Here is a 19315-nt window from a genome sequence, read left to right as displayed (position 1 = left end):
TAGTCATAAAATAAGCCCCCTTCCCTATTTACATCATATTTAGGAACACCCTGTATTTTTTTGAAAGTTAGGATTATTCCCGTCCCGGTCAACAAATTTTTTCTGGCAATTATCCCTAGTTCCAAAAGGAAAGAAACCTACTATCTGTTTCTTTTCGATTCGTTTGCCTTATGCCCTGCTTTTTAGGGGAAACAAATTCCTTTTGTGGGACGGTTTTGTCTGTCCGTCTGTTATTCGTTACTAGAGAGATAAGAGACAGCCATGTTAAACCTCCGCCAATTTCTACTAGTTGAATATGAGCCGGAAGCGAGCTGAGTATCAAAAAATTTCATAACTGAAAATCGGCTGCGATTTTTCGTATCTTGATATCTTTTCAAGTACTATTACCGACCCTTGTTATTTTTATCATTTAAATGCAATTTTGCTCAGCGGCGTAGGTACACATTGATTGCACATTGATAGCTGGTAGGCTATACTTATTTGAAGGATATAAGGAGTCTCATACACCAAAATCATCCCCTATTAACAGACATCTAATTCTTTCAGTAGAGCACATTAATGATTTGATCTCCCTGTACAAAGATACGATTTTTTTTTACCTGTTTATCTTGTATTTTAACCGACCAGTTCTCTTCCATTCCGTGTAGACAAAAAAAGTAGGCTTGCAAAGTAGTAAACGTAAATATTTCACCCACACATGCATGCGTAATGCGTTTGCAATTGCTTAATAAAAAATTTCCCGTCGCCATACACGGAATGATACCATCACCATATACATACTTAAAATGCTCTCAACCGGTGAGATTTATACCTACTTTCTTAGGCAAAATTGGACACCTAATCAAAAACTTTAGCACTTCAGCAGGTCATATGCCATATTCACATTGATTGGTGTAAATTAAGCGTCAAAACTCACTGTTTTGCATTAACTTTTCAATATTTTCTCCAGTAATGATTTATGTATTTAATAATTAGGTTTAGGATAAATAAATAAATTCTATATCCATTAGTTTCAGCCTTTCAGGTTATTTATTATTATATTAATAAATTAAACAGCCCATTTCATATCTGTGATGTATCCCAAGGAAACTGCTGAGAAACTATTTTTCTTGTAAACCTGTACCATTGGCTGAAGTTTTAAGGCTGCAGCCCTACTAGATTGACAGCTCGGCAAATCACAAACTCGAGAACAAACTACTAGCCCCAAATTTACATGCATCTGATATTTTTGATTTGGGTTGAATAATGGACTCTTAGTACTGATTACTGTCGCTCTCATCGTAAGTAATTTAAACAAGTATAAATTGTCTCAACTCTTCTGGAGTTAAAGCGCAGTTTTTAACCCGAAATAGCTTTGTAGGTAAATGGCTGGGTTATAAGTTAGTAATCGATGTTTAGTTTCTTGGTAGATGATTAATGGGGAGGAGGCTCTTTACACCTAAACATTTAAAGGCCGCCAGTCATACATTCAAAATCCTCCGACACTCCTTTCTGCAGGTATTTGCACTGAAAGCTTTGAAATCACCAATCTCGTCTCGTCCTGACGTCCCACCTGCATTTGATGAGTATCCTTTTCAGAGACTTCGTTTTCAAGGTATTTGTCTCGTTCAGTCGATTAATTTTGCCTTTGAGTGTACTTTCCTTCCGACAAACCGTTTTCGAGATACTCGCTCTTAAAGTTTGGACATCACCAATGGATATATTTCTTCCAGACGTCCCAATCGCCCTTTGTGAGTACCCATTTGCGACAATGCGTTCTGGAGATATAAGGGAATATATCCGATCACGATAAGAGATCGAAGAGGAAGACTATGATTGGTAGAAATTAATTCCATGAAGGATAAAACCATTTCCACTCCCCCACTCCTACCCTGTATTTTGAGTCAGGAAGAAAGGTGGTAGTTGGTAGAAAACGGTTCTTTTCGTTGAGACTTCTCATTAGTGATACCATGAACGGTAGAACGTGTGTACCCCCCCCCTCCTCCATCAAAATGACATTACCTGACTCGGAAATTGGAGTACTCGGCTCCAAAGGGGCCTCGCACTTCAATATTTCCTCGCCAGTAATGTATCATTTTCCGGACTTTTATGTAAATAACTATAGCCTTTAGCCAATCGCTAGTGCGTCGTCTTCTATGGCCCATAGAATCAAAATATTTTCTCGAAACAACTTCTAAATAGGTACCATGTGAAATTTTATAAAACTAATCAATAGCACAGATTAAAATACTTCAATAGTGTACTTTATTATTTTTTTTATTTAATTAATGTTCTTTAGCGCGTGTCTTGTATTTTTCGGATTAAAAATGGAATATGCATAAAAAACAATTTGCTTGTATGCATATCCGCCTAAATTTAGGTTTTATTTTGCCAAACAACTATTTTAAAACTGTATCGACTATAAACGGTGACTCATTATGCTTAATATAAGGTCAAATCAAATTTAAATTTATGACGGGAACTGCGGAATGAAAGGATTGCGACATGCAAAGTCTGTGCTTACCTACTGTGGAGATGTAGTTTAGAAAATCACGTGCGATTATGAAGGTTACCTCAATGATCACGGTCAATGCGAAATAAATGTGTCGTAAAGCGCAACACAGATAAATACAAATCAGTTGTATTTATTCCCAAAAATAGTTTTGATAATTTTCGTAAATTAAAGCGTGTAGAAAATCAATGGGTTGTATAATTTTCTTTAACCGATTTTGTTGGGGAAGCGTCAAAACGAGTTGTCTTGCGTTAGATCCGCCTACAACTACCAAAAATACTTCTATAATTTTCAGACAAAGCCTTTGCCTTTGACATATCGTAGTTCAAAAATTCGTTTTTGGTTACAGAGGTACAATCTCGTAACTATAAATTTGGTACCGGATCCTACGATAGACCGCTGTAATCATATCATAAGCGTAGGCAGATACCTACCGGAAATATATAAAGGTTGACAAGTTAAATGTAGCGTGGTTATGCGAGATTTTAAATCTGTGGCGAGATATAACAGTTACGTAATTGTACAAAAAAATAGGGATATAAAGGACTAAAAAACTAAAATGTTATTTCAAATAAATTGAGCGTCGCACGTGTTTCGTTCGGAATGTACTGTTAAATAAAGTTTCCGAAATTGCATTTCTTTTTAGGGGAATTTTTCGAAAAAAATTCACTTTGTGACGGTTTTATCCGCATGTCCCCTCGTCTACTCGAAAACAAGAAAAGGCAGCGAATGCAGCGATGTCAAACCTTCATCAACCGATTTCTAAGAGTTCAAGAATCGACGGATTGAGTGTCCCTACTGAAAATCGTATGCGGTTCTTCGTATATCCTAATTTTTTTCTTGAAAACCATAAGACGCTGCAGGAAGTGTGGCGCCTATTTTGATAGGATATTGCATATGCCCTTTTTGATTTGGCTAAATTTTTCGAAAATTCCAATTCCCAAGATGGCGCACTCCTAAACGGGGTAAGAAAAAATTCCGATTTCTACAAATTGGCTCTTTAATGGTTTTCTAACATGAAAATTCTTAAATGCCCTCGGAAATGCCATTCGTGTTACGGTTTTCTAGAAAGAAATGCATTTTTTCTTTTTTGAATATCATCCCTGTTGTGTTGTTTTTGAAAAAGAAGTGAATATGCTATCGTTTTACACTAAGATATACAGGGTGTTCCATTTAAAAATGAGGTTGTTCGTTAACTTTTTGTCTGGCCCCCTATATCTATTTTGAAAACGGCAGATTATTCAACAATCGTTATAAAGAAAATTTAAACATGTTCTGTATCTCTTTTAAGGAAGAAAATATAGCGTAATTTTGAAATTGACAATTTTTTGATTTTGCCATTTTAAATACTAAAATCGTACGTATCCTACTTAAATGGCCACTCCTAATAATATTACTAATAATAATTATTGCCCCATTTTTACAATAAAAAAAATTCGTAATATTAAAAAAATATGAGACTTTCGAACCCAGCTATAAGATTGTTCATTATTTGTAGTTAAAAAGGATGTTTTATTACTATTCAACTAGAAAAGATTAATTTTTTGAACGCCTTCAAAGAAAACAGTATTGATTTGAATACAAAAAAAATACAGAAAAATAAAATTACTGTTATTTACAGTAGCGATCATTGAAATCCTATCACTGAAAATTCATTCCAAAAATTAAATGTATCGAAAACCCTTCTTGAGTAATTCCATGGTGGAAACCATGTTGTTGTATTATTTTTTTAAGTTTTGATTTTTCCAGAGTTTTTTCAGATTGGGAAATTGTGTGATTTAAGAATTTTTGGATTTTCAATTCCTTTCGGCTTTTATAAACAAATTTTATTTTATTTATTGGATTTTCCCCTCTTTATTTTTCTGTTTTAATTTTCTCAATTTTCTGATAAATTTTGAAAATTTTTTTCGAATTTTTGGATTGTTTTTCTAATTTTCTTTACCCTACGTTTCTCTGGAGTTTGTTTTAATGTTTTATTTTAATTTTTTTTAATTTTTATACTGCCTTGTTAATGTGGGTACATTATACTACTACTATTATTGGTAAATCCATCAAAATATTTAGACTTATCAACAATTCTTTTTACGTAATTATAATCATACTCTCGTGAGGGAAATGACTTTGAATGTTTGTGTAAACGTTCGAATTTTTTAATTTTCAAGACTTTTCGAATTGTTTTTGTTAATTGTGATGCATTTAATTATTTTTTTTATATTCTATGAAAAAATAATTCCTCAAATTACATGCGTGGAAAATCATTCGTGTGTAGTACTCTCTTGTGATAAACAAGTGTTTTGGGTCAATACTTTTTTTTGTTTTGAAATTTTGAATTTGGTGAATTGTCCTCGAATTTTTTTATTTAATTAAAAATCGTGCCAAATATTAAGTATGTCAGAAATTATAGTCTCTCCAGCAGAAAACAACTTTGAGTGTTTGTGTACAGGGTGTCCCAAAAGTAAGGGTGGCCATTGGGATTTCTGAAACCATAAGAGATACGATGTCGGTTAATTGGAGGTAAAATTGCGCATTTTGGGAGCGAATCTAGCGCTTCTTAGAAAGTGAAAGCATTCAGAATACTTCTGGAGCTGATCGGAATAAAACGAAATTTTTTTATTGTAACTATTTGCAGAGATTTTTGAGCACAAATGACACTTTCTCATTGCCCACAAACGGGAATGATAGGTAGCTTTGGCCCTCATGAATTTAATTTTTTTAAATACGAACTTGGATTTTTTATTTTATATTTTGAAAAAACGCGTGATCAATATGGAGGCACTGCCCATTTGGCCGCCGCCGCTTGACTACGGGTCGGATATATTTGTAAATTCATTTGTTCAACCTGCAATACTAATTGCCAAGGACTTAGCGCAAGATTCCTTGAAAGGGAGACCTTTTTAATTTGAACATTTTCTGTCATTCTAGCTAGATTTATTTATTCCTATTCTACAGAACCAAAGAAATTTTGTATTTTCGCTACCTATTTAATAAGTGTGTTGGTGTCAGTAATCCTTGCTGTATGTAGCTATAAAAGCTATAAACATTGATTTTTTACATACAAAAACATTATTTTGCTACAATATAGAATGACGAGTTCGTTCAAAATATAAAATAAAAAATCGCAGGTCCGGATTTTAAAAAACTTGAGATGGTCCCAAAAAACCGAAACGTGTCAGTTGGTATGGAACAAGAATTGCTATTAGAAGACGACTTTCTTTTTAAAAATCTGGTCAAATTTAGTCACAAAAAGCAAATCTGAGAATTTTCGTATTGGAATTCTTTCACTTTCGAGGCATTGCTAGATTCGGCTACACAATTCGCAGCTTTGCCTCCACTTAAACGTTGTATATTTTACGGTTTCCGAGATACCAATGGTCACCCTCGAGGTTGAGCCACTGATTTTTTTAAATTTTCAAGTCTTTGGAACCTATATACCTACATTTTTATGAAATTTTAAGTTTCGAGTGCTTTAAATTTTCTACAATTATTTGAGTTTCCAATTCCCTTCGACTTTTCCAATTTTTCCGATTTTTTTTAAATTTTTATGATTCACGTATGAAAAACGAATTACTAATTACATTCGTAGCCGCTGTAAATTTTCGGCGCCTGGGAACAGTTTGTTCATTAACACCCTAATGAACAATAGGTACTTAAAAAACAGTAACTCGTCGATAGAAAGTCTAAATGACTAGCTCGTCTCTCAAAAGGGACTGGTTTTAACCAGTTTCTTAACCATCTAATTATAAGAACTACTGTAAAATTGTTACTATCCAATACACATTTATTTATTTTAATTATTTCAATCGATTTATTTTGTCTTGAACGAAGCTGTTTCAATTAACAGCTTAAACTTAAACAAGTGACGGAATAGACGGTTATATTAATAGTAACAAACTATTAATTCAAATTAGAATCGAAAACCAGTCCAAACCAGAAGCTGTTTGTTTACGTAAAGTTGCTCATTCATTTACTCTTCGGAAGACTGAAAGTTTTATATTTGAAGAATACGTGCAAAAGATGTCACAGCAAATAATCTGCCTAAAGAAGGGGTCGCGGTCGCTTTCTATTTTTGGGAGTGTATTTTAATCAACCGGGTTAATGAGCTTGCTTATGAATAGTTTTTTGGGATGTTCTGTTTACAAATAAAAACTATGAAAAATTCCACAAATCTATATTTAACTGTGAAGCTAAAATAGATGAGTGTTATAGCATTAATTGTGTCGAATTGGGTGCATTTGGGAGGAGAAATTTTTGATAACTGTAGGTTGTTGCAGTCTACATAACGCAGAACATACGAATCAGCTCACAGCTAACACATTCTTTGTGTCAACTTGAAAAAGTTTCAATGCGGATAGCTCGCTAAATACAGGAAATGGGAAAACGCATAACATTTCCTGAGTAGGACGACAAATTCTTACCTGCCCTTGCATATTATTCTCCTGATGCCAAACTGTTTCTTTCGGTTTTTCCGAGTTCTTAATTTTCCCAATCTTTCCATGAATTTTAAACTTTTTATTTATTTTCTTTTCTTTTCTTGTGCTACTATTTGAAAAAATTACTCCTAAAATTAGATGAGTGGATCGTTCTTCTGTAATAATGCTCTCCCTTGGTGAATATTTTTGTCAAACCAATTTTCTGTTTGAGCTTTGCGTATTTCAGGTCGCAACCTTGTGAGCTCAAAAGGGCGCGTTCTTCCTAATCTGTAATAGATAACAACACAAAAGAGGGGTAGTGAATAGCGCGGCACAATCATAAAGCGAAAGCAATGTCTTACGTCTGACACTGATCAGCTAAATCGCATACTAAAACCGTAATTAATACTCAATTCCGTGTACTGAGGCCACCAGGTTAATGTTGGTGGGATCTACCAAGTAGTTAATGTAGAAATCCATCTGTAGTGCGAATCCGTAAGAAGAAAGAAAGACAAGAGAATGGGGTAAGGTTAAAAGACACCTATAACACCCGGATGGCCTGTAACGGCGAAACAAAGAACTGTGGTAAAAAACTACAAGATTAATTTACATGGTAACTAAACGGGTTTACAAAGGAAATACCTAGATGGCGTAAGAGATTGAATGAGAGAGAAAAGAATGTAACAATGTTTGTGTCCCCTCCCCATTAATCATCTAGCAAGAAGGTAAACATGGATAAATTTAGCATGCTACTACTACCTTATTAAAGCTATTTCGGTTTAAAAACAATTCGCTTTATCTGCATAATATGTACTTGTTAAATAATAAATAAATCAATAAAGAAACAGAAATTAAATTAAATTTAGGAAAGAAATCAGAATCTCATGTACTTGTTAATTTTTTAGATGTGTGTTATAGGGCAATTTTTTAATTTTGCGACCTTCTGAATTTTCAATTTTTTTGCTTTTTTAGAAATTGGGGAATTTTATTTTATTTGAGATTTGGTGTGCGGTCCTTGAAAAAATATCCCTTAATGCGTTGAGTTTATCTAGTCCCTATCCCCCGCCCCTTTCTCTCCAAAATTTCATATAAGACTTTCGGTTTCATATTTAGTAGAGGAGCCCAATAGGGGATTTTGGCATTTACTCGAGCGCATCCGATTAAAGTAAGGTGGGCTGACTGCGTGTTGAAAAGTGTTCTCTAGACTTCTCGCTGTTTAAGAACTAAAAATAAATTTGCGTCTCATTTACCAGTTGACATACACTAGGGCTATTGGATCTGGAAATACCGCGAATGCGCAGTCAGTCTCATTGTTCCAGTGGTCGAATTTGAAATTTATTCTGTGGATTAGGTACCGTACCACCACCTTATAAAATTAGTCATACTTCATACTGTGAACCCCAATTTATGTTGTTTGACCTATATTTTAATTGAGAACAAGTGAAATGATTAAATTTTTTTTATTTTTCAGCTACATTTTCCCTACAATGGACGAATTAGCGGCCCAGTTAGACTTTGTTCTCTCACATTTCGGTCTGAAACAAGTTATAGGGTTCGGTGTTGGAGCAGGAGCCAATATTTTGGCTCGTTTCGCTCTAAATCACGCGAGCAAAGTAGCAGCACTATGCCTTATAAACTGTGCCAGCACGCAGGCTGGTTGGATCGAATGGGGCTACCAGAAGCTAAACGCGCGACATTTGCGATCAAAAGGCATGACTCAGGGAGTACTCGACTACCTCATGTGGCACCACTTCGGCAGGGTAAGTCGCACGCATGGTACGATACACGCTAACGTATCACTTTTAGGACACCGAAGAACGTAATCACGATCTGGTGCAGGTCTACAAAAGCTACTTCGAGCGAAGTGTCAACCCAACGAATCTCGCATTATTCACCGATAGCTACGTTCGGCGAAACGATCTGAATATCCAAAGAGAGCTCGATCCCAATAAGCGTAAGGAGGCCAACACGTTGCACATGCCCGTTTTAAATATCACAGGCGCGCGCAGTCCTCACGTAGATGACACTATTACTCTCAACGGACGGTTAGATCCCACAAATTCCTCATGGATGAAGGTAAATTATCCACTCACACCTCTAAACTAAGAGTGGGTTTCTCCACTACTAGGCTAGTTTAGTAGTTATTTGTCACGGTAGTCATTTTCCCATATTTGTTTAATCATTTAAGTATTCGTTGGCTGACTGGGTAGGTAATATTTTGAATGTTGAACAGGTTTTCAATTACTACAATTTTCTGACAGATTTCAGATTGTGGGATGGTGTTGGAAGAACAACCGGCGAAAGTAAGCGAAGCCTTCCGTCTTTTCCTACAGGGGGAGGGTTACGGTAAGTAGACTAGTTAGCGAGTTACTTGTGTAAGCAAAACCGAAATAAATTTTGTAGATTATTTTTAGAACAATTTTACAAACAATCAACATAATTTTATGTATTACTATCAGAAATGATTTTTCGAGTTTCCAAATTCAGTTTGACACACTTCTTTCAATCTCGGCTAAATTGTCCATATACATATTCAGCGTACACTTAATACACTCTATGATACACTGCTTTGCGAAAAGATGATTTTTAATTTTATCAAAGTAGTTGTGAGTAACTTTTTAGTTTCAAAAGTCCTTTAGTTAAACTTGAACAAACACTGAGTTTGTTTTATTTTACAATGATTCTCGTTGCGTGGATATGTGCGAATGGTATGTATTGCTGCTCATATAATCATTTTTATTATGTGTACTGTAATTTCGATATATATATTTGTCGTATATTTTCGTTGATTTTGTTCTTATTTACAACAGCAGCAAACTCTATAAAACAAAGTCCCCAAAAAGACACGGTCTTGGAGAAATATTAAATATTGTATATAAACATTATTTTATAACGGAGGGTATAACGTTAGCAATGATTAACAGGTTAGGTTAGTTGGGCAAACCAGTTGTTTTACACAGCAAAACTGGATTTTAAACTAAAGGTTATCCAAACTGTTGGCTTATTTTTAAACTTATCGTTTGTGATAATGCAATGAACTTGACGGATATCTTTTTAGCGCGCTTTTTGCTCACTTAAAAATAAATATTTTGGCTATTGGATCTTGAACTCAAAAACAAATAGATAACTGTATCAAAAATAGAATTTTGGATAACGAACAGAAATAACTCAAAATAAGAACTAAAATAGCTTATAAAATAAGTGGAGACACCCAAATATGGGGGTTTACAAAGGCAATAGACAAAAAGGTATAGAGATAGTGAAAATGTATGTCAGGATAACATGCCAAGCAAAAAGGTGGAAAAAAAGCAAGTCACAAGCTACCCATATCGAGAAAAGCTGAGAAGAAAATTCGATTAATGAAAACCACAAGGAAGGACCGCATGTAACAAGTGGGGTAAAGGGTCCAAGTAAATGTGTAAAGCGCTAAGGACAAGTGATTTGGGAGGTGAAGAAAAAATTCTGATTAGGTCGAAACATGTTACTCTTAAAGGACCAGACCATAAGTATCAAATATTGTAACAGAAACAGATATATGACGAAAATGTCTTTGTACAGTCCTCACATATACAGGGTGAACATTTTGTCTGGAACACTGGATATGTCTTCAAAACATTTTTTCAAAACAGCTTGTTACATCCAATATCATAAAAAATTTGTGATCAGTGGCGTACTTCGGCATGTTTAATGGGGGCATATATGTTCCAATTAGTTTTCATTACATACTTTTAAAGGGTGCACGTTTTTTTTTAGCAGCATAAAAAACTTGTTGCCATATTTTAAAAAAAGGTTCATTCTTTGATATTACCTCACAAAAAATTGTGCTTTCCATTAAACCCTCTTTGGTCTGTAGGTACACTCCTCTGTAAATAATTGCATATAGATTTGCTTATACATTTTTAATGATTTTGGATACAATAAATTGCTTTGCCATAAGTAACAAAAGCACGTTTTTTTTTCAACGCAAACTAGTGATACTGTAAAATTAATTAATAAACTATTTTCCTTAATTTGAGATTTTTTCTTAAATTTGATTATGTAATATAATAAGTTTTTACGTTGGACATATCCAAAAAAGCGTTCTTTCACTAAATGCATGAAAATGTAGCATGGAACATAGCCCACAACGTTATTCTCCAGCTCTTGTCTAATAACTCAATCAACTCAATACACCTCAGCCAATCTTCAAATCCCTGAATCTATCCCAATTTAAATCTTCTTTAAGAAATGGGTTCATACCACATGCATTCTACTCAACTGTAGAGTAAATGGAATTTCCTCCACCCTTCATCACTTAGTATTTTATGTGTCATTACATTTCTCATATACATTAATTGTTTTTCATACTTTTAATCCTTCTCTCTTCACATGCAACAAACAACTTTTTTATTATAGCTGAATCACAATCTCCGTTTTAAACACTCAAATGCGTGCGAAAAAGGGCCTTTAAAACACACGTGCTTTAAAGTTGCTAAGTAACGATACTTCAAGCATGACTTTTGAAACTGTTCTGGGTGAAATAAAAAATCTTCCTAAGTCGCTTTCTGTAAATGCAGAACATTTCTTTGGCTTGTACCTATCCTTTGGTTGAAGCTTTCACAAACGCGCGTAATTTAGGGTATGCTTCCAAATCTGGTCAACTTTTTAGTCCCAGCAATAAGTGAAGTTTTGAATGAATGCACCAAAAGATCAAAGATTTAAATACCTTTGACATTTCCTTCATATATGCTAGCATTATCGATGCATTTAAGACTTAATTCGTAAGTAACTTCCTATTCATCCATGGAAACAACTTTTCATATGCTTGATAATAGGCTTTACTGGACTGAGATTTTACACCTACCAACGTTTGTTTAGATTTTACAACAAGCGATTTAATCGACGGTGTATTATCTTTTTCAACGGAAATCGTTTTATTCACAAAGACGACGATTTTTATAAGCAAACGTCAAGTGACATTTCCATGGCAATCGTGAAATTACGAACACCCAGCCCACTTAATTAGACATGTATTCGAGTATAACGTCAATATGATTTCATTGAATTTCCTATTTTTAAATTATACTGCAGGTATAATAAAAAATACTATAAGATACACGTGTATAATTGGTCTTTAAAGCACTTGCAACGTTAAAGGCACTCCGCTTTGCGTCGTGCCCTTAAACTCGTTGCGCGTGCTTTAAAGACTTGATTATACACTTGTATCTTAATATACTATTTTTCTTGTCCTTTGTGACGGTTTGATAGTTGGTATTAGTACATACATACCCATTGAACGGGACAGGCCAAGATCTGTTGTGTAGTAATTACTACTCTGTATTAAGAAATCTTACAATATGGCAGGTATCCATAATTATATCTTAATTATATCATTATTATTATTACAGTCTTTCTTGTTCAAGTTCAGGTCTAGTCTGGTAACTAATCGCACAGATTTAAATCAAGTTCTGGGTAGTATCACGATTGTGCAAGTGTTAATTTGGCTTTGCGTTTGAGTTGAATATGAATGGGTTCTGATAAGTGATAATGTGGTGTTGTTTCTAAGTATTATTATTTAATATTGTTGTAGGGTGCCCCTCTCAAAATTTTGACCTATATGTGCTCTTTGACATGAAAATAACGAATTCAAAAATTATTTTTCAAAAATTCTACAGAGAACCACAATACATCAATTAAATCAGGAAAGAGTGCAAAAATTATACAGGGTGTTGCATTTAAAAATACCAGATTAAGGTCAAATCTTAGAAACGGTGGCCCAAAAATTTTTTTTACTACGCCACTGCATTCTACATACAAAGATTCTAAAATAAACAATGTTTACCTTTTTTGATCATGCATGAATAGTAAGGTATGATAACATTCCAAAAAGTCAAACTTTTCGTTTTCACCCCGTATCTGTACAAACGTACCTAGATTGGTTCTATCTGTGGTATCAAAAGTTTCACAAAAAAGTGGCATAGGGTCGCGAAAACCGCAAGTCTCTATCATTAAAAAGAGATGCACTGCAGTTTCAACCAAAATAGGGCACACGGTACAGCTTGACAATACAAAGAAACACTTTATCCGTAACTAAAGCGGAACATATAGATTTCAGTCAGTGCCTTCCGTTTTGAAAATTCCAAAACTAGGACCCGATTTATTTTCAAAAAAATAAAACTTTCTTTTGCTAAATTATTTTTACATTTTAATCAAATAGGCTTATTGTTTAATTTAGTTTATTAATAACAAATTATTCTTTAGTGGGCCATAGATTATCTTTCGCCATTTAAAAGATAATAAGTTGGCGCAACTTTCAATCTTGTATTGCCGTGTAGATGTGTTGTCCTTAGATCATTATTTATGTACCAATTTTGTTGCGAAAAAGATTAAGATTTGTTACTCAAGATCTGGCTATACGCTGATCTGACCTCCCTCTCTCTCGTTTCCCTGTTTTTATTTAAAGATGGAAGATGGAATATAATCTTTAAACATATGCTCCTGTATTTCCTCATAATACTTTTCTTGACATAAGCAATTTTATTGTAAAAGTCAACGTTTTTTAATGTTGACAAATTAAAAGAACTATTATTTAAATGTACCATTTTAAATAAAAGATTGCTAACATTATACCCTTAAACAAATGTATAAACTTCAATCAGAGCTTTAAATAATGTGTATAAATTTAATATTATTCAATGTACTTCCTTAGCTAAACTTGTGCTGTGGTAAGATAAACTTGTAATAATTGTTGATAAATATAGATCGGGGTAAATTTTCAATGTTTCTTAAGTTTGCTGCTCTTGTTTTTAACTGAATAAGACCGTAGTAAACCGTAGCTTCCCCGACAAAGAACCCTAACCTTTTACATTTTTGATTTAGTAGTTTTTAATGTTTACTTTTGACGCACACTATGTTACATATGGCTCATAATGTCATAAGCACAGACACGCAGATTATATTGTGTTGACGATTATATTTTTATTTTCAGCTATTCATGTGCGGCCTTCTAAACATTGCTAACGATTACAAAACTTTGTATTTTTTTACTCTCGATTTAATAAAATTGTATGTTTCGTTGTTGCGTAATTTTAGCAATCGGAGAAGTGGCCAGTAACCGAAGGCTATATTAAAAACTGTGCTGTTGTTTTAGCAATACTAGTGGGTCGGAGGCGGGCAAGTAGCGCTGCCTCGATTGAGGTTAAAAGTTACTAGCCTGCCTATCAGTGGTCCAATCTTGTACATGTAAGTTGTTTATTATTTTTTTTTTGAAAATTTAAAAGCCTACTAACACCTATCGATGTTTGCACGTAAAACTAACTCTTTCATTATTGTGTTTGGTGTCATCCTAACGAACTGGAGATGTAATTGTCCTTCTTAGTAACTACTAACAACAGCACTGGAATACCTACAATTTAAATGCACCTGCATAAAAAAGGTTACGTATATGCACTGCATTACTTTGACTGGTGGATTGACTGAGAGGCTGGGGGATGGGGATTGTTATTTTAAAAATTAAACTTGTGGTGAAGCTACATATAACATTTTCAACTGTCTACATTCGTACAGCATGTAATAAGTGTGCATGGTCTTCACTATTTCTCTTCTGTTTACGTATAGCATTTTATGTTCAAAAGACTAGATTTGTGTTTATTAAGAAGTCTCTTTCTGTATGACCTTGCACACCCCTTTAAACTTTGAATGTTCAAAATTTCAGGTTAAACTTTGAGACTGTAGCTTTAAATCAATTTGTGCTTAGTGTAAAAAACTAAATTACTGTTAAAAATCGTGCGAATTCGCTAGACATGGCTTGTTTTTCAATAATGGTAAATCCCTTGAAGGCTCAACTGCGCTCCTTGAATCATTCTAAATAAATTTTTCGAAAAAACAGGTCAAAGTTGTTAGACAATTTATGATTCTGTAAATACAATCTCGTGCAAATGTACTCAATGACTGATCAGGGTGGTCAAATTAGTTACTATAGTACTACCAAGGAGATTCAATGTTGTGTAAGTGCTTTTTATGTAACCATCCACTAGTGTTTAATGTCTGTCCCTCTATTAACACGATTCAGTATCAACAAAGTACAGATGTTACAGTTGTAAGGCTATACCTACACAGTTCTGTATTCCCAACATATACGAGGGTGAATCAAATATAAACGAGACTATTGGTCCTGCTCGTGTAGTATTCAAACTTCAAGGTCCCGCACCCGGAAAGCGTCTTTTCCTTAAACTGTCCCGGAAAATTCCGGCTGGATTAACGCTAATCTTAGTAATAATGCGCTGCGCAACAGAGACGAAGACTTTCTTCCTCAGACACGAATAATAGGCAATGTCGATCAATTGCTTCCCCCATTCCTGACGTCCCCACCCAACATCTCTAGAGTGCGGGACTTTGAAGTTTGAATATTACGCGCACAGGAACAAAGTCTCGTTTATATTTGATTCACCCTCGTATTTATTTATATAATGTATTATTTCACTAAACAAAATATGAGCGATATCAAGACGCCACCAAATCGATCAAGGATTAGTCGCCGGCGAAAGGAATGAATTGGGATGTACGCATTCTTCCCATGAAATATGATGTTAATTCGAGACTTCTCTAGAAACTTTTTTGTTTGATATGTAAGCATTTTGAATTGTGTTTAATCTAATCTAACATCGATGCCCAAGTGAGAAATTGTGAAAACTGCGCTCGTGTTATAAATATAGAAATCATTTCTATTTAATGTCATCAACAATGTGTAGATACTATGTGAATGAAAATTTTGAAAATTGGCAACACAGTATTGTTTAGTCTCAAAATGTGCTGGAATCTGTAATTCACTACTTTGTTATTACTGCCCCCTATCCGTTGGTTTTGTAACATAAAGAAAAAGCGAACACATTCATACCTTTGGGCATTGAATGCTTTTATATTTAATATGCTACTAATTTGCATATCACCTTAAAACCACTCAATGAACAATTGAAAAAATTTGCTACACTTACCACCAAAGGTAATAGCCAGGATATAAAGTAAGCAAAATCGAAAAAAGGTTTATTGATTTATGGGATTTGTTTTAAACTGAGCAGTGTTTCAAGCTAAGCTGCTCTATTAGCTACACCAAGTGGCCTGATCTGAAGAATGACATGGGTTGAGACAGACCGGAGCACCGGAGGTAAAATGAGTACCTACGGAAAGGTTTTTTGGAGAGTATATCACAAACAAAAAGTTTTTTTGCACACTTACACCCATGCAGCAAGGTTATACATAAAGAGGATTGATATGAGTGCCACTTTGCAACGTCATGCAGATCGAGTACTTATTGAAGAGTAGTTTTGCACTTCGCAAAAGCCAAGAGGAGCAGGGTGGCCGTAAAAAACCTTTTGATTCCACTAAATTGGCGCACCTCGGTCTTTATTCTTACATCCCTCTTCCCTCTCTTCTCAGGACCATGGTGTGTGCCTTTCTGAGCATCTTTTCGTTGGTCTTGATCTCATTCTGTTCATTTGGTCCTAACAAAACTTGAGGTTCGCCCTGCGCTTCTTGGCGTTACCTGTTCCAGTTGGCCTCATCTCAGTTCTTATAAGGTCATCTTTCTATTCTTAATATGTTCCGTCTTCCAAGCCCCACTCTTCTTGGACCACTTCTCCAACCTAATATTGGCTCTTTTTGGTGGCCACCTTATCCTTATTGTCGCAAATCTGCTTCTTTTTTCATTGAGCGATCAGGGATGTCTTTCTAGATAACCATATTTTCTCTGCGCCATCCTACTAAACTTGACATAAAGCTTTATAGACTCCGCTTGCTCTATTTGGTCACAGTAAAAGGTCCTATTCACATGTGCAGGGTGGTACAAATCCGTGGCTCGCCATATGGGAGCTCTACAACAGTGCGACATACAGTGTATCTTTGAAAATAACTGAGAAATCGCTGAAACATTGAAAATGTGAAATTTCGTTTTCATTTTCCTTAGTTTCAACGGTTGGAAATGGACGGTTCCCGTTGACACCTTCTACGGGCACTTTTTTAGGAGAATCTGAATCTGTTATCAGAATTTTCATAGCACGCTAGATGTAGAAGATCAGGCTACTACTTTCTTATTTCTTATGGGCGCCATATTGGATTTTATATGTATGTTGCTCTTCTTTCCACCAAACGGTTGTTGCCCAAGCAATGGGAACACATGGCACGATCTTACTTCATTTGGTGTTCAGAGCCTTGCTCTTCTTAACTCCTATCACCCCGTTACTGGTGTTATCCTCAACTTTGCGACCATCGGAACTTTCCAGGTGCGGTTCTCCTTGTTTGTTCCTTTTGCCGCCACTCTGCTTAAATGACTCCTCAGAATCTTTCAAGAAGCCGCGGATTTTGTTGTCACGGCTGTGTTTCTGATGCCATCAAAACCTTCCAGATGCCATCCTACTTTTTGTGTTCCTCTTGACCTTAAAATGCTTTTCTTAGGGCCACTAAGCTCTTCTTGACGCCATTGTAACCGTCAAGACACTACCCTAGTATATCACCTCTCTCTTTGTCACAATGTTTTTCTGACGCCAGTCGGGGTTTTTTTGCAACGCTTAGCGCCATCAGAGCGTTCCAGGTCCCACTGCCTTCCAACCATTCTTCTTGCATAGCTCTTTTTAAGTCGATAAGCTGTTTACCTTTTATTTAAGTTTTCAGTTTATAAAGTCGAAATTTCGAGTTTAATAAGACAGAAGTGTCCACTTCTAACCGTTTAAGTTAACTTCGCTCTCGCCTCATATTTCCACTTACCGCTAAAACGCGTGTCAAATCGTATAAATTAAGTCAATCTTAGTATCTTTTCTATTGTGACATTATAACTATCAGTTAACATTTTCAATAGTTAGAGCTGGTCTTATCTTTTACCTTAATATATCCAATTTTCAATGGCTAATTCGCTTCTGTGAAAGTTAACCGTCGGGTAAATTGTACGGTAAGATATACAGACTTACACATATTGAGAATCATCAATAAATTGTTCTTTATGTGCACTATCCTTAGTCTAAAAAACAGAATAACTAAACCTAGATTTACTGATTTTGTAAACCAAAGACTTACAAAATCAGATCAAAAGCTTATACAATTGATTTCATTTTTATAACAATATTACAGTATTACAGAAGAAAATAGTCGTAGAAGTGGAGGGGGGGAGGGTAGAACACAAGGAAGACCACTTACTCTCATTTACAACCAATATGAATAATAACAGTATTTTGCAAAGTGCTTAACCAATGAACTGTTTTGTTTATGTGCATTTGCTACCATTGGGTAGTACGTAATCAAATACGCAATTACATTGTCCCACAAGAAGCATACTGCGCACACATAAATTGGAGATAACATTTTGACTGGCTCCATACACATGAAATAGACTAAACATTCATTGGGGTGAAAAGCTGTTCAATTAATATTTATCTTCAGTTTTGCATTTTCTTTTAACGTAAGTAACTTACTTTCCTTTTTTATGTGCAACTGTTGTGTTGAAGCTTCTTCCTTATTATACGTTGCATTGCATGCTATAACCATTTCTGTTACGTTACCTTATTTTATGTTTGCAGTGTACGACACAACACAACTAAACCGAATGCTTACCTCAGACTTTTTCGTTAACACTAACAAGTCAAACACGATACTAAAACTCTTATCCATGTGCCATAAGACTATGTTGTTGACGTTTTAGGAACGGTTACCAGTTCTCACCATTGCATTTTCGATGTTTTCAGTGGCTCCATTATCGCCAGTAAAAATGGCTCAATTCCGCAAGGCGTCTTTGGATGAAATGTTGAAATCAAAACTTGACTCAAAATTGCAAAGCGCGCAGTGGCCATCCTCGATCATTCACATTACCGAAAATCCAATCTCGGCCGTAATTTGCTAAATTTGCAATTCCCGACACATCAGTGAACTGTATTGAAATTTTCTAATTAATGCTAGACTAATATTAGGGCCTAATGAGTTTTCTTTGCAATTGTCTAATGACAGTATTATCGATATGGTGATTTATAAAAGGACAATGTTCTTTATATCTGACAAAGTGACTGATTGTAATAATTGTAGTGAACAGTAAAGTTGTTAACAATTTTTATAAATATTGGAATGTATTTTAATCTTCATATCTGTGACATATGTGTGCACACTAGCATTCCTATGGACGAGTTTGGCAGCACAATCATATTAAAGTAAATGCAATTATGCACTGCTTTCACAGACGGACGCACTAATATAGCCAACATTGACTCGTGCATTTGGGAATTGAATCGTACAGTTACATTGGGACTAAAATTAACACCAGATTATTTTGATTTTCTTCGAATGTGTCGGGTACAAGATGACTGTAATTCGTATGTAAGAAATGGTATTTGTATAAGAAGAAATGACACAATACTGGCATTAAGTTATAAGTTAACAATAAATTTCAATACAGACATTC

The 19315-nt window shown here is 34.9% G+C and overlaps 1 protein-coding gene across 5 annotated transcripts in view; it reads left to right on the top strand.

Annotated features, from left to right (window-relative positions):
* Nucleotides 1–19259, top strand: part of LOC116175164 (protein NDRG3) — a 29898-nt gene extending 10639 nt beyond the window's left edge. For 2 of the 5 annotated variants that reach the window (XM_031493281.1, XM_031493285.1), the window contains exons 5-8: nt 8372–8660; nt 8707–8976; nt 9162–9246; nt 18609–19259. In XM_031493281.1, coding sequence (XP_031349141.1) covers nt 8372–8660; nt 8707–8976; nt 9162–9246; nt 18609–18763 — 799 coding nt within the window. In that variant the 3' untranslated portion in view covers nt 18764–19259. Of the gene's footprint in view, nt 1–8371; nt 8661–8706; nt 8977–9161; nt 9247–13867; nt 14000–14029; nt 14122–18565 lie in introns of those variants that run through there. The other 3 variants (XM_031493283.1, XM_031493282.1, XM_031493284.1) reach the window with 3 other exon arrangements.
* The last annotated feature ends 56 nt before the right edge of the window (nt 19260–19315 follow it).

This window comes from Photinus pyralis, unplaced genomic scaffold (assembly GCF_008802855.1).
Source record: "Photinus pyralis isolate 1611_PpyrPB1 unplaced genomic scaffold, Ppyr1.3 Ppyr1.4_LG6, whole genome shotgun sequence".
Taxonomy (NCBI): domain Eukaryota; kingdom Metazoa; phylum Arthropoda; class Insecta; order Coleoptera; family Lampyridae; genus Photinus; species Photinus pyralis.
The sequence above is the reverse complement of the archived record's forward strand: the minus strand, read 5'-3'. Positions and strand labels throughout refer to the sequence as shown.